The sequence below is a fragment of the Pleurodeles waltl genome, chromosome 5 (genome assembly GCF_031143425.1).
Source record: "Pleurodeles waltl isolate 20211129_DDA chromosome 5, aPleWal1.hap1.20221129, whole genome shotgun sequence".
Taxonomy (NCBI): domain Eukaryota; kingdom Metazoa; phylum Chordata; class Amphibia; order Caudata; family Salamandridae; genus Pleurodeles; species Pleurodeles waltl.
This window is the reverse complement of record NC_090444.1, coordinates 1,836,688,477-1,836,702,242: the sequence shown is the minus strand read 5'-3', so window position 1 is coordinate 1,836,702,242 and position 13,766 is coordinate 1,836,688,477. Positions and strand designations below refer to the sequence as shown.

At 45.4% G+C, this 13,766-nt stretch overlaps 1 protein-coding gene across 1 annotated transcript in view; it reads right to left on the bottom strand.

The window, feature by feature from the left end:
- The window catches only part of DNAH8 (dynein axonemal heavy chain 8), a 9,979,189-nt gene that overhangs the window by 5,168,296 nt on the left and 4,797,127 nt on the right, over positions 1-13,766 (bottom strand). The window contains exon 37 of the mRNA XM_069236651.1: positions 8,155-8,255. Coding sequence (XP_069092752.1) covers positions 8,155-8,255 — 101 coding nt within the window. The remainder of the gene's footprint in view (positions 1-8,154; positions 8,256-13,766) is intronic.

Here is a 13,766-nt window from a genome sequence, read left to right as displayed (position 1 = left end):
TTATATGTTACAGAGGTATATCTCTTTTTCAAAAACAATAGGTAACATAGGCTTGTCAAGTGGAGTAACAGACTTACGGGTACATATCTTATCACTTAGCCCCAAATAATACATAAGGAACGTGTAGGCGTAGCGGATGTAACGCAATTATCTAGGAAGTTTGTCAGTTCTTAATTGTTACATATAACCAAAAATCCCTCTCTCCCTCCCCATTAACTAGACATCTCTATGTATACAGTTTCGTTCCAACACGCGGTTCCAACCCCTTTTCTTGTATGCTCAATACAATTCTCAAATATCAGAGACAACTTGTCATATAAGACTTTCATCTTCATCCTGAAAGTCAGCGTCCTGCACATTCTTTAGGGTTCGTATTCGAATATGACAGCATTTATTGTGAGACATCGTCTAAACAGTATTAATCTGTAGGTCAGCTATTTGTTAAAAAGTAAAGCAGTGGCATTATCTATATCAGTAAGTGTTTTGAAATATTCCAGCACAGCGTCCCATTTCATAGCGACTGGTGTCTTCCAAAGTCCTCTGTACTCCTCACAAAGTAGGGCAGCACGCTCACCTAATTCCCATCCCTCTACTTCCTCCTGCCATTGTGCTATGGTTGGTACCATCATGGCCTTCCGTCTTCTAGTCAATAATCGCTTAGCTAGCAGTAATGCCAGGACTGCAAACTGTGACGTCACTCTTGTTCCCTTATGTTGTGGAACAGTCTCAAGATGAAGGAGTCTGCTGAGCGCCAAGCGTACATCTCTATCAGATCCTGGAGGATTGTTCCAATCTGTTACAATGACTCAAGCCATGCACCACTAATTACCCCACATATTACATCAGTAATTTAATCTCCTATGACATCGATGATAATATTGCAACATTTGCAGTAAAATTATTGATCTGAAAACTGTGCATGGAGGGGCCACGGGTTGTAGTTACCTTTGGGCATGCGTTACAGTTACTTGAAATAACTCTATAACAGCTGAATTTCTATGGTTTTGTGTGTGTATATTCTGATCCTAACTACAGTATAATATCCCTGCAATCTTTGTTATTTTTAGTGAATTTCTAAGGTTTTTTAAATGCTAGTTCCTCACTATAACGTCCTTGTAACCTTTGTTTTTTTCAGTGAAAATATATATAAATATATGTATGTATATATATATAAATAATATATATATATATATATATATATATATATATATATATATATATATACATATATATATATATGTGTGTGTGTGTATAAATATAGTTAAGGACTGTGTACAATGTTGATTTATATATACATATATATAATATTTAAGAAGTGCTCCGGGGTCCCTGCACGTGGGCAGGACTATTTAAGGCTAATGAATATTGATGAGGATCCCCTAGAAGAGATCCTTCTGTCTCATTTGAATCATCTGTATCTAATCTATTAGTACATGCTTGAAGTGATGCAGTTGTAGATTCCTCTATTCCTGTATCCTGTGCTTTATCTATGCCCTCTTTTATCCCTTGCACTTCCTGTACCCTCCTCATTATGTGTTTCTTCTGCTCTCCACTGTTTAGTGCTTCCATTATTTCCTTTCATATCTCTGTCACCATCTGTGCCCTCCTGCGCCCTGTGCTTTCCCTGCTCTCAGATATCCAGTGCTTCCTTTGTGCCATCTTGCATCCTTTGTTTCCTCTGTTTCAAAGGTATACTTTGGTTCCTATGATCTCTCCAGCATCATTTGCTTCCTGTGAGTCCTCCTGCATCCATTGCCTCATCTGTGCCCAGTAAAAATGTCCCGTATCCTATGATTTCTCTGTGCCTCCACACTTCCTGAAGGCATCCTCTCATTGCTCCATGTTTTACTGCGTTCATTTCTCTCTACCTTTCTGTAGTTCCTCTCAACTCGAATGCATCGTTTACTTCTTATGTGCAGTCTAACATCATGTGCTCCCACTATGTTCTCCAATATGCTCTACATTATCCTGGGCTTCCGTAATCCCTTCTGAATAGCTTGCTTTCAATGTGCTCTTCAGTATTCTGTCTTTTCTCCTCTATGTGCTTCCTCAGTGCTCTCTGTACCCCACCTCTAGTATCCCATATTTTCTCAGGGCTTTCTCTCTGTGCTCTCCTGTATCGATTGCTTCCTCAGTATCCTCTACATCCTCTGCTTTCTTTATGCTCTCCAATATCCTGTATTCGATGCCTAACTTTCCTGCATCCTCTGCCTGTTCCATGCTTTGATTCCTCTTTTCCCTACTGTATCCTCCTGTCCTTCCTCTACGTGCTCCTGTATCTCTTCCTTCTGTGCCCTGTAGGACCCTGTATTTCCCCTATGCCTTCCAGCATCTTTTACATTCTCATTGTCCTATCCAATTCTTCACTTCCTTTGAGCTCTTCTGATTTCTCCCTGGTTTCCTTCCTTCAGAACTGGGTCATTCATTGTCCTTTTGTACATGGAACAGGTTAAACAAAGGCATCCAATTCACCTTTTCAATAGAATGTACAGTCTTTAGACACACTACAGAGTGGCTAACCACCCCTTTTCAGTCCCGGCCAATAAAACCATACAGCTTTTGTGATGTAAATTGTTCTATGCACAATGCTCTGCGCAAGCTTTTTACAATACAAGCCACCAATAACAGATTTTTGTAGTTTCACATAGTGTTAACATGGTTTAGATGACGTCATGAAATGATTTGCCCAGGATCAAAGGATGCTGAGCCGAGACCGGGATTTGAAACAGGTTTTAAAATGCCCATTTGGCAGCATCAGCTGCTAAGCCACACCTCCTCCGAGGAGCAAAGACATTTCTTCATTTCATAATGCCCATTATTTACTCGCAAAGACTGCACGTACGGCGCTACTGACATTTTTCCCTGCATCTCGCTACCGGGAGAGGTTAGGTGTGGGCTTATCAGGGCCCCATTATTACATCATCCTCTAACTTTCGGATGGTGGATGTACTCAGTCCTATTACCATAGAGGACCTCCATTCCCTGTACTGTAAGGGACAACATTGGATATATCATTCTCAACAATCTTTATGCCTTGAAAAAGTCCGTGTGGACGAAACACGTATTGGCTGTTTCTGAACTTTGATGTTTGATGTTTATCAACATAAGGAAATAAAGAAATCTGCATCTTTCTTCATTTTGGACTCATTACTCGGAGTGCCCTGGTTCTGTTTTATTTCCATTTCTTAATTTCATGTTATCAGTGCTCTTGCTATATAAAACCACAAAAAACAGAGGCGCACACCTTTGCTGGCGAAAACAACAGCCTGGAAGTTAAGCTGTGACTGTGCTACCTACAGTACTGGTAAGGAAGAACAAAGTCAATTAAATTAATGCATCCTGGAGGACCCTTGCATATGCTAACTTTACAGTGGTAATAGTGGATATGATTAACCACACATTCTTAAGACAATTTTACTATAGTTGAAAGTATGAAACAGAATAGTAGTAAAGATAAGGAGACGAGTGGGTGCTTTGCCAGGCACCACCTTGCTACCAGATGGGTGCAACGTGAGAGCAGGGAATTATCTCACTCACCAAACTAACAAATTGTCTCAAACACACGCAATAAGGGCCATATGTATACTCTGTTTGCGCCAGATTTGCGTCATTTTTTTTACGCAAATCCGGCACAAACTTAACTCCATATTTATATTTTGGCGCTAGACATATTGGAGTTAAAGTAATTTTTTACCTTGTGTCAATGAGATACAAGGTAGGCGTTCCTGGGCAAAAATGACTCTAAGGCCCTAGCGCCTTATTTATCCTCCAGTGCAAAAATCACGCATGGAGGGAAGGAGGGGTCAAAGAATGGTGCAAAGCTTGAATGGTGCAAAGGTTGCTTTGCATCATTTCTTAATGCCTGGGTCAGGGCAGGCATTAGGGGATCTGTGGGCCTATTTCCATGGTGGAACACCATGGAATAAGCCAACGGGTGCCCTCCCCGGGCCCCAGGGACACCCTTGCCCACACCAGAGGGACAGCAGAGGATGGTGGACCCCATCCCACATAAGTATAGGTAAGTACAGGTAAGTATTTTTTTTTTTAAGTGCCATTGGGGACCCTGAAATGGGCCCCCCTCCATGGAACAGGGTGCAGTGGCCATGCTAGGGAACCCTGGTCCCCTGTGCTGGCCATTGGGGTAGTGGGCATGACTCCTGCCTTTTATAAGGCAGGAGTCATGTGGTATGGTAGGTTTAGTGTCAAGAAATGACGCTAATCCAGTTAGAGTCATCTTTTTTTACTCTAACCAGCCTAACGTCATTTTTTAAAGCTAAACCCACATCTCCCATACCGCCACCCCCACCTGGCTAACGTCATTCTCCATGACGTTAGCCACTCTTTGCGCCGGCTTGCGCCAATCCATAAATAAGACACCCGGCCGGTGTCTTGGAATGGCGCTAGCCGGAGATATACTTTTTGACGCTAAACTGCATTGGCGCAGTTAAGCATCAAAAAGTATAAATCAGGGCCTAAGTGTCCATAAGCAATAGAAATGGTAAGCGAAAGGTGTAGGAGGCTGGACTGGCTTGTAGTGAGTACCAAGGGGTACTTGCACCTTGCACCAGGCCCAGTTATCCCTTATTAGTGTATAGGGTGTCTAGCAGCATAGGCTGATAGATAATGGAAGCTTAGCAGAGCAGCTTAGGCTGAACTAGGAGACAAGTGAAGCTCCTACAGTACCACTTAGTGTCATATGCACAATCTCATAAGAAAACACAATACACAGATATACTAAAAATAAAGGTACTTTATTTTTATGACAATATGCCAAAGTATCTCAGAGTGTACCCTCAGTATGAGGATAGCAAATATACACAAGATATATGTACACAATACCAAAATATGCAGTAATAGTATTAGAAAACAGTGCAAACAATGTATAGTTACAATAGGATGCAATGGAGACACATAGGGATAGGGGCAACACAAACCATATACTCCAAAAGTGGAATGCGAATCACGAATGGACCCCAAACCTATGTGACCTTGTAGAGGGTCGCTGGGACTATTAGAAAATAGTAAGGGTTAGAAAAATAGCCCACCCCAAGACCCTGAAAAGTGAGTGCACAGTGCACTAAAGTTCCCCAAAGGACATAGAAGTCGTGATAGGGGAATTCTGCAGGAAAGACACAAACCAACCATGCAACAACGATGGATTTCCAGTCGAGGGTACCTGTGGAACAAGGGGACCAAGTCCAAAAGTCACAAGCAAGTCGGAGATGGGCAGATGCCCAGGAAATGCCAGCTGTGGGTGCAAAGAAGCTGCTACTGGACAGTAGAAGCTTAGGTTTCTGCAGGAACGACAAGGGCTAGAGACTTCCCCTTTGGGGGACGGATCCCACACGCCGTGGAGAGTTGTGCAGAAATGTTTTCCCGCCGAAAGACCGCCAACAAGCCTTGCTAGCTGCAAATCGTGCGGTAAGGGTTTTTGGATGCTGCTGTGGCCCAGGAGGGACCAGGATGTCGCCAATTGCGTCTTGGGACAGAGGGGACGTCGATCAAGACAAAAAGCCCTCTCAGCAGCAGGCAGCACCCGGAAAAGTGCCAGAAACAGGCACTACGAGAATGCGTGAAATGGTGCTCACCCGAAGTCGCACAAAGGAGTCCCACGTCGCCGGAGGACAACTTAGGAGGTCGTGCAATGCAGGTTAGAGTGCCGTGGACCCAGGCTGGACTATGCACAAAGGATTTCCGCCGGAAGTGCACGGAGGCCGGAGTAGCTGCAAAAGTCGCGGTTCCCAGCAATGCAGTCTGGCGTGGGGAGGCAAGGACTTACCTCCACCAAACTTGGACTGAAGAGTCACTGGACTGTGGGAGTCACTTGGACAGAGTTGCTGGATTCAAGGGACCTCGCTCGTCGTGCTGAGAGGAGACCCAGGGGACCAGTGATGCAGTTCTTTGGTGCCTGCGGTTGCAGGGGGACGATTCCGTCGACCCACGGGAGATTTCTTCAGAGCTTCTAGTGCAGAGTGGAGGCAGACTACCCCAACAGCATGCACCACCAGGAAAACAGTCAAGAAGGTGGCAGGATCAGCGTTACAGAGTTGAAGTAGTTGTCTTTGCTACTATGTTGCAGTTTTGCAGGCTTCCAGCGCGGTCAGCAGTCGATTCCTTGGCAGAAGTTGAAGAGAGAGATGCAGAGGAACTCGGATGAGCTCTTGCATTCGTTATCTAAGGAATCCCCAGAGACAGAGACCCTAAATAGCCAGAAAAGAGGGTTTGGCTACCTTGGAGAGAGGATAGGCTAGCAACACCTGAAGGAGCCTATCAGAAGGAGTCTCTGACGTCACCTGGTGGCACTGGCCACTCAAAGCAGTCCAGTGTGCCAGCAGCACCTCTGTTTCCAAGATGGCAGAGGTCTGGAGCACACTGGAGGAGCTCTTGACACCTCCCAGGGGAGGTGCAGGTCAGGGGAGTGGTCACTCCCCTTTCCTTTGTCCAGTTTTGCGCCAGAGCAGGGCTAAGGGGTCCCTGAACCGGTGTAGACTGGCTTATGCAGAAATGGGCACCAAATGTGCCCATGAAAGCATTTCCAGAGGCTGGGGGAGGCTACTCCTCCCCTGCCTTCACACCATTTTCCAAGGGGAGAGGGTGTAACACCCTCTCTCAGAGGAAGTCCTTTGTTCTGCCATCCTGGGACAAGCCTGGCTTGACCCCAGGAGGGCAGAAACCTGTCTGAGGGGTTGGCAGCAGCAGCAGCTGCAGTGAAACCCCAGGAAAGGCAGTTTGGCAGTACCAGGGTCTGTGCTACAGACCACTGGGATCATGGGATTGTGCCAACTATGCCAGGATGGCATAGAGGGGGCAGTTCCATGATCATAGACATGTTACATGGCCATATTCGGAGTTACCATTGTGAAGCTACATATAGGTAGTGACCTATATGTAGTGCACACGTGTAATGATGTCCCCGCACTCACAAAGTCCGGGGAATTGGCCCTGAACAATGTGGGGGCACCTTGGCTAGTGCCAGGGTGCCCTCACACTAAGTAACTTTGCACCTAACCTTTACCAGGTAAAGGTTAGACATATAGGTGACTTATAAGTTACTTAAGTGCAGTGTAAAATGGCTGTGAAATAACGTGGACGTTATTTCACCCAGGCTGCAGTGGCAGGCCTGTGTAAGAATTGTCAGAGCCCCCTATGGGTGGCAAAAGAAATGCTGCAGCCCATAGGGATCTCCTGGAACCCCAATACCCTGGGTACCTTAGTACCATATACTAGGGAATTATAAGGGTGTTCCAGTAAGCCAATGTAAATTGGTAAAATTGGTCACTAGCCTGTTAGTGACAATTTAAAAGAAAAGAGAGAGCATAACCACTGAGGTTCTGATTAGCAGAGCCTCAGTGAGACAGATAGTCACTACACAGGTAACACATTCAGGCACACTTATGAGCACTGGGGCCCCGGCTGGCAGGGTCCCAGCGACACATACAACTAAAACAACATATATACAGTGAAAAATGGAGGTAACATGCCAGGTATTGTGTACATATATCTTGTGTATATTTCCTATCCTCTCACTGAGGGTACACTCTAAGATACTTTGGCATATTGTCATAAAAATAAAGTACCTTTATTTTTAGTATAACTGTGTATTGTGTTTTCTTATGATATTGTGCAAGTGACACTTGTGGTACTGTAGTAGCTTCGCACGTCTCCTAGTTCAGCCTAAGCTGCTCTGCTAAGCTACCATTATCTATCAGCCTAAGCTGCTAGACACCCTATACACTAATAAGGGATAACTGGGCCTGGTGCAAGGTGCAAGTACCCCTTGGTACTCACTACAAGCCAGTCCAGCCTCCTACACGGGGGACTTTCACTGGGTCCTCTGAGCAGCCATCCACAGCTAACAAAATGAGATCAAATCTAACGCGTCGCCTCAACTGTAAAGTGAGAACGACCTCCCACTCATTTAAATCATACTCTACAAATTCTTAACCTTCTGGAACTTAGGGAAACATCGTTCGTCATCTTCCTACGTCAACGACCTACTCATGACAAGTCCCCAGTATTGATACCTCCAGGTAGAGGTCCAATGTCCAGTGCTCTTGCAATGAGCATCTAAGTGCAAGGAAAGGGGGATCTAGTTGCACCATTAACATGATTCTCTCACTTTTGTTAACTATTTTACACACACTGCTTTTTTACCTGATCTTGTGCAAAACCTCATAGTCCGTAACGGGCAAACCAAACAGTTGTTCTCCAGTTGAGTAAGTCACAAATCTTCTCCAAAGATCATCAAAACCAGCCTAGAATAAAATTGGATAGTCATCAACCTAAGAATGCACATTTAAACTGGTAACATATCGCAAAAAATATCTATGACATAAATACATAATTTTCTTTCCAATATGTGAATATATCAGTGGCATAACGCAAAACGATGCCCCCCTACAGAATGTCGTGAGGTGCTCCTGAGTCTCCCATATTTTACATTCATTGACCTTGGCTGAATGGGACACAATGAAGGTTTGGGGGCCCTGGATGGTTGGGACACCTTGCACTGAAGGGTCTGCCAGGGTTTGCGCTATGCCTTTGTAGAAAGAGTTACTTACCTTCAGTAATGCCTTATTTGGTAGCAGTAATACATATTTATTGTGTAGACATAATCAAATATCAAATACAATCATATGACCATTTAAAATCAGTCAGTGATTACATAATCATAAAAAATCCCAAAATATATAAAATATAACAATTAATTTAAAATATGTAAAATGTAAGCTTCCCAAAAAATTGACTGTCTTTTGTGGAGAAGCAATATCTGACGGCTACAATTTTCTTTAATAAAGCCAGACTTTAGGTGTGTTTTCCTTCTCAACAGTAGCACTGGGCATAAGCACACAACAAAATCTTTAAGCATAGGATTGACATAGTGTCATCCTCGCCGAGCTGTAAAATGACAAAAGCCATTTACCACTCCAGGCACTGTAATACAGCTTTGGACTGGTCAAATACCGTCCAAGCCAACCTGGAATGAGTAAAGCAACCCCTGACACGTGTTTCGCTCTCATTAGAGCTCTTCAGAGGGGTATAGCTTTGTCCAGACACAAGGGAGCACCCAGTATAAGTCAAACCAAGGCCCTTTCAGGGTTAGAGTGATGCTTAAAGATTTTGTTGTACAAATGGCAAAAGACTTTGTCACTATCTAGCTCGGCGAGGATAGCACTGTGCTAATCCTATGCTTAAAACCTTTGCAAGTTAAGCAGACATTTGAGGTGAGCAAATCTAGAGTGTCGCTGGTGTTGCAGGGTGCTCCTTACTAGAGCAGCTCTCCACCTAAAATTGGGAACTTCCCAGAGTTCTCTTTTGTTTTTTGCATATATATATATATATATATATATATATATATATATATATATATATATAGTATCACCACAGTGGGCTGCCCTCAGTTTGTGACAACTTTTCTGCTTCACAAACACAGAACCATACTGAGGTGGAATTCCCAGTGTGACAAATTGAAGTTCTGAATGATCTCTTTGATGTGAGATGTACAGTTCGCAGAAAGAGGAGGATGGAAGGGTTGGGAAAGAACCTGTGGTTAGATAGAGTTTCTACTAAATAAGGCTTTACCAAACATGAGTAACTTGTTTATGTGATAGAGACTTTCCTTACCTTAGAAAATATATCAAAGCAATCTCTCTCTGGATAAGGGTCTGCGATTCTGTTAGCCCAAAAAGTCCTGAAGGACTGAAAGAGTGAAAGCGTCCATCAAGTTGAACCTGACTGTCCAGGCAGTAACTCTTGGCAAATGTGTGTAATGGTGCCCACGTAACTGCCTGACAGATGTCCAGGACTAGGACTCCTCAAATTAGCACAGTGGTTGCAGCTTTGGCTCTGGCGGAATGAGCTTGCAAACCTTCAGGGGGATGTTTCTTGGTCTTGCACAGCTTTCTATGCAGAGGACAATCTACTTGGAGATGGTTCTCTTGTGGACTGCCTTTCTGTTCTTTGCACCGTAAATCCAATGAAGAGTTGATTGTCCACCCTGAAGTCTTTGGTACGATCAATTTAGAATGGCAATGCTCTTTTAAGATCCAGGAAGTGGAGTCTCTCCTCTTTCTTGGTAGGATAAAGTGGGGGACAAAAAAGTAGGCAGCATGATGCTCTGCCGGATGTCAAAAGGTGTGACCACCTCGGGTAAGAAGAAGGCACAAGTCCTAAGGACCAGCTTCTCCAGAAAAAGAGTTCTACGGGCAGTTACCAAAAACACAGATGTTACAGCCACAATGAAGACTGTTTTGATGGTAAGCAGTCTCAGAGGGCAACTGTGCATGGGCTCACATTGCAAACACATTAAGAAGGTGAGAACTAAATCAATACCCATTTGGGGCATAATGAAAGGTGTAGGGTGAAACAAGATGCAAACCTTTCAAGGAACGTATCACAGTCAGTGACTTGGACAGGGTTGATCTGGCCACCGCAAGAAAACCGAGATGGCAGAAAGCTACTCCTTAACTGTGCCGATAGCAAGGCCTTGTTTGGCAAGGAAAATAAGGCAAACAAAAGGACTTCAGACCAGGGCACTGACAGTGGATCAATAGATTTGACAGCACACCGATCCACACATTTGTCCCATGATTAGGCATATACCATTTTGCTTGAGAGACACCTGGCTTCCAGAATAACATCACACACTTCTGGAGGGAGGTTAACAGTATGCTGGGTGTAGTTTGTGGAGGTCTGCTTTGCGGAACTCCACTAAGTGCTGAAAAAACTCTGCTGTGCTATGCAGAGTTCGGCCAGTGGTGGAGTTTGGGTAAGTCACACTGTTTGCACTGATTTTCAGCCCATGAATTTCTCCTGTGCTATAAAGTCAGCGCAAACGGCAACATGGGTAGCACCAGAGGGCGCTAAATTCTTTCTGCCGCTCAAGTAGATTTTCTACTCGAGGGGCAGCTTTGTCAACATGAGCAGCAGCTTTCTCATCATGAGCGGTTGCGGCCTACCGCAACTGCTCACATTCAGAAATCTCTCTTGCGCTCGCCACCTTAACGTTTTCTCTCGCTTCCCAACTTAACATTGTTGAGCGTGAGAAAAACTCTGCTACCCGTCACTTCACAGAGTTTTTCAGAACTCTGCAAACTCCGCCACCACAGCGGAATTTTTCGCCTACCCGTAAACAAAAGCTTTCATCTGCAACTTCTCAATCTCCATGGAAGTAAATGAAGAGTGGGCAGGTTGGTGTGCAGGACCCTGCCTTGGGATCGGTCATTCCTGATGATGAAGAACTCTGGGCAGAAGTGGTTTTCATGGAAAGGCATACAGGAGTCCTGAGTTCCCCTTGAGATTACATGTGTCTCAGAGCGAGAGCCGTCTTCGAAACTCCAGTGTACAGAAATGCTGACATCACACATTCTCGGCGGTGGCAAACAGATCTAACCACGCGTCTCCTCAATCTCTGAAAAGAATTTGTACCACCTCCGGATGGAGACACCATTCACGATCCACGAGGCTTTGAAGGCTGAGTTAGTCTGTTCTGGTATTCAGAGAGCCCGCCAGATACTTAGCCACCAGGAAAAGCCCTGGCATTCCAGCAGGGCCTTTTGACGGAGGGCCTTGTGGCACAGGGTCCACAAACCCATCCCAAAATTTTTGTTGCAGTATCACATGGCAGTGGTGTTGTCCGTGAACACCTGAACCAGAAACACTTTCAATGCCAGGCAAATCGCCCTCAGTTCCAACACGCTGATGTGGACCTGTCATAGAGTGAGCAAGAGTCTTCTGATCTCCACCTCTCTCATATGGCCATCCCAACCCAGAAGTAATGTATTTCTTACTACTGTGAGATCTGTAAGGGGAAGGCAGAGAGGTTTTTCGCTGGCTCAATCGCAGTCTGTGAGTGTAGGTGGCTGGCCTGGTTTGTAGTAGGTACCTAAGGTACTTACACCTTATACCAGGTCCATTTATCGCTTATTAGTGGAATGTAGACAGTGTCTAGAAGCCAGGCTCTCTAGGGGTAGTGTGGATGAGCAGCCAAGGTCTAACTAGGAGACATGCAAAGCTCATGCAATACCGCTGTAGTCACACAGTACTCACACACATGAAAGAAAATACTCAGTGTTACTAAAATAAAGGTACTTTATTTTGGTGACACAAATACCAAAAATACCATAGAGACTATACGCCCTTAGGAGGTAAGTAATACAAAAATTATATGCACTAGTGTGCAGAAATAGCTGTAAAAACAGTTAGAAAACAGTGCAAATAGTGAAAATCACAATATTCAGAAATGGGCCTAGGGGGAACATATGAAAGTGGAATGCGAATGTCGGTTTCCCACCTAGGCAAGTGTAGTGTGTAGCGGGGTGCTAGGAGTATTAGAAAACACCAAAGGTAAATAATAGAACCCATCCCAGAGCCCAGGAAAGCAGGAGTAAATCACAGTAACTTTCACAGAACACACAAGAACACGAGAAAGAAGATAATGCAAGAACCAGAAGAGACTGCAAGACACCAACAGTGGAGTCCTGGACCTGAAGACCCGTGGAAGAAGGGGACCAAGTCCAAGAAGCACAGAAAAGTCCAGGGAGAACAGGAGCCTCTGCTAACCCTGATAAAGGTGCAAAAGAAGAACCACCGGTGAAGAACAACAGTCAGTACTGCACCCAAGAAGATGGATGCTGGTTGGTGCAGATGATGTCCCACGCCGGATGGAGAATTGCAGTCTGGTTTGTGTCGCTGGATTCCACCAACAAGCCATGGCACTCGCAAAGCTTGTGGTTAGCGGAAAATGGTCCTGCCTGGGACCAGGAGGGACCTGGTGGACTCTACCCAGGAGGAAGAGTCAGAGGGGGCTCTCAGCAACTCAGAGAGCCCACAGAAGACCAGGCAGCGTGCACAGGAGTCCCACAGCACAGGGACAGAGGTGCAAAAGGAGGCCCACGCAGCACTACAACAGAGGATCCCACGCTGCCAGAGTACCACACAGGAAGTTGTGCCTCACAGGAAGGAATGCTGGAGGTCGGAGCTGTATGGTGCGCAAAGAAATTTGTGGAAGGGTGCCAACAAGCCTTGGCAACTGCAAAACACGTAGTGCATGGGGGCACTGTCTTGCATGGGAAAACAAGAGCTTACCTCCACCACAGTTGGACAGTAGGACATCAGGACCGTTGGGACCAGTTCAGTCCACCACCTTCAGGAGAGGGGACCCACCCCACTGGTCGTCGATGCAGAGAGGTGCCTGCTGAAGTAGGGGAGTGACTCCTTCACTCTAGGGGAGATTCCTTTGTTCTTCTGCAGCAGGCTGAAGAAAGGCTGTCCTCTGAGGATGCACGACCGGGAAACAGTTGCAGTTGCTGGCAGGAGCTGAAGACAATGTTGCAGAAGTCGTGTTTGCTTCTTTGTTGCAGTTTGTAGAGTTCCATAAGGGTCCAGATGCAGTCTCTTCGGTAAGAAGGTGAAGTAAAGAATGCAGAGGATCCCTGCTGGAGTCTTACAATCCGAATCTGAAGAACCACCCAAGAGAGAGACCCTAAATAGCCATGAAATGGGGATTAGTCAGCTAAACATGTAAGCACCTATCAGGGCAGGGCTCTGACGTCACCTGCTGGCACTGGCCACTCAGGTGCTCCCAGAGTGCCCAGCCAAGTTGGAATTCAAGATGGCAAAACCCAGGGACCCTCTGGAGGAGCTCTGAGCACTACCCCTGGGGTAGTGATGGACAGGGGAGTGGTCACTCTCCTTTCCTTTGTCCAGTTTCATGCCACAGCAGGAACTAGGGGTCCCTGAACTGGTGTAGGCTGGATTATGCAAGG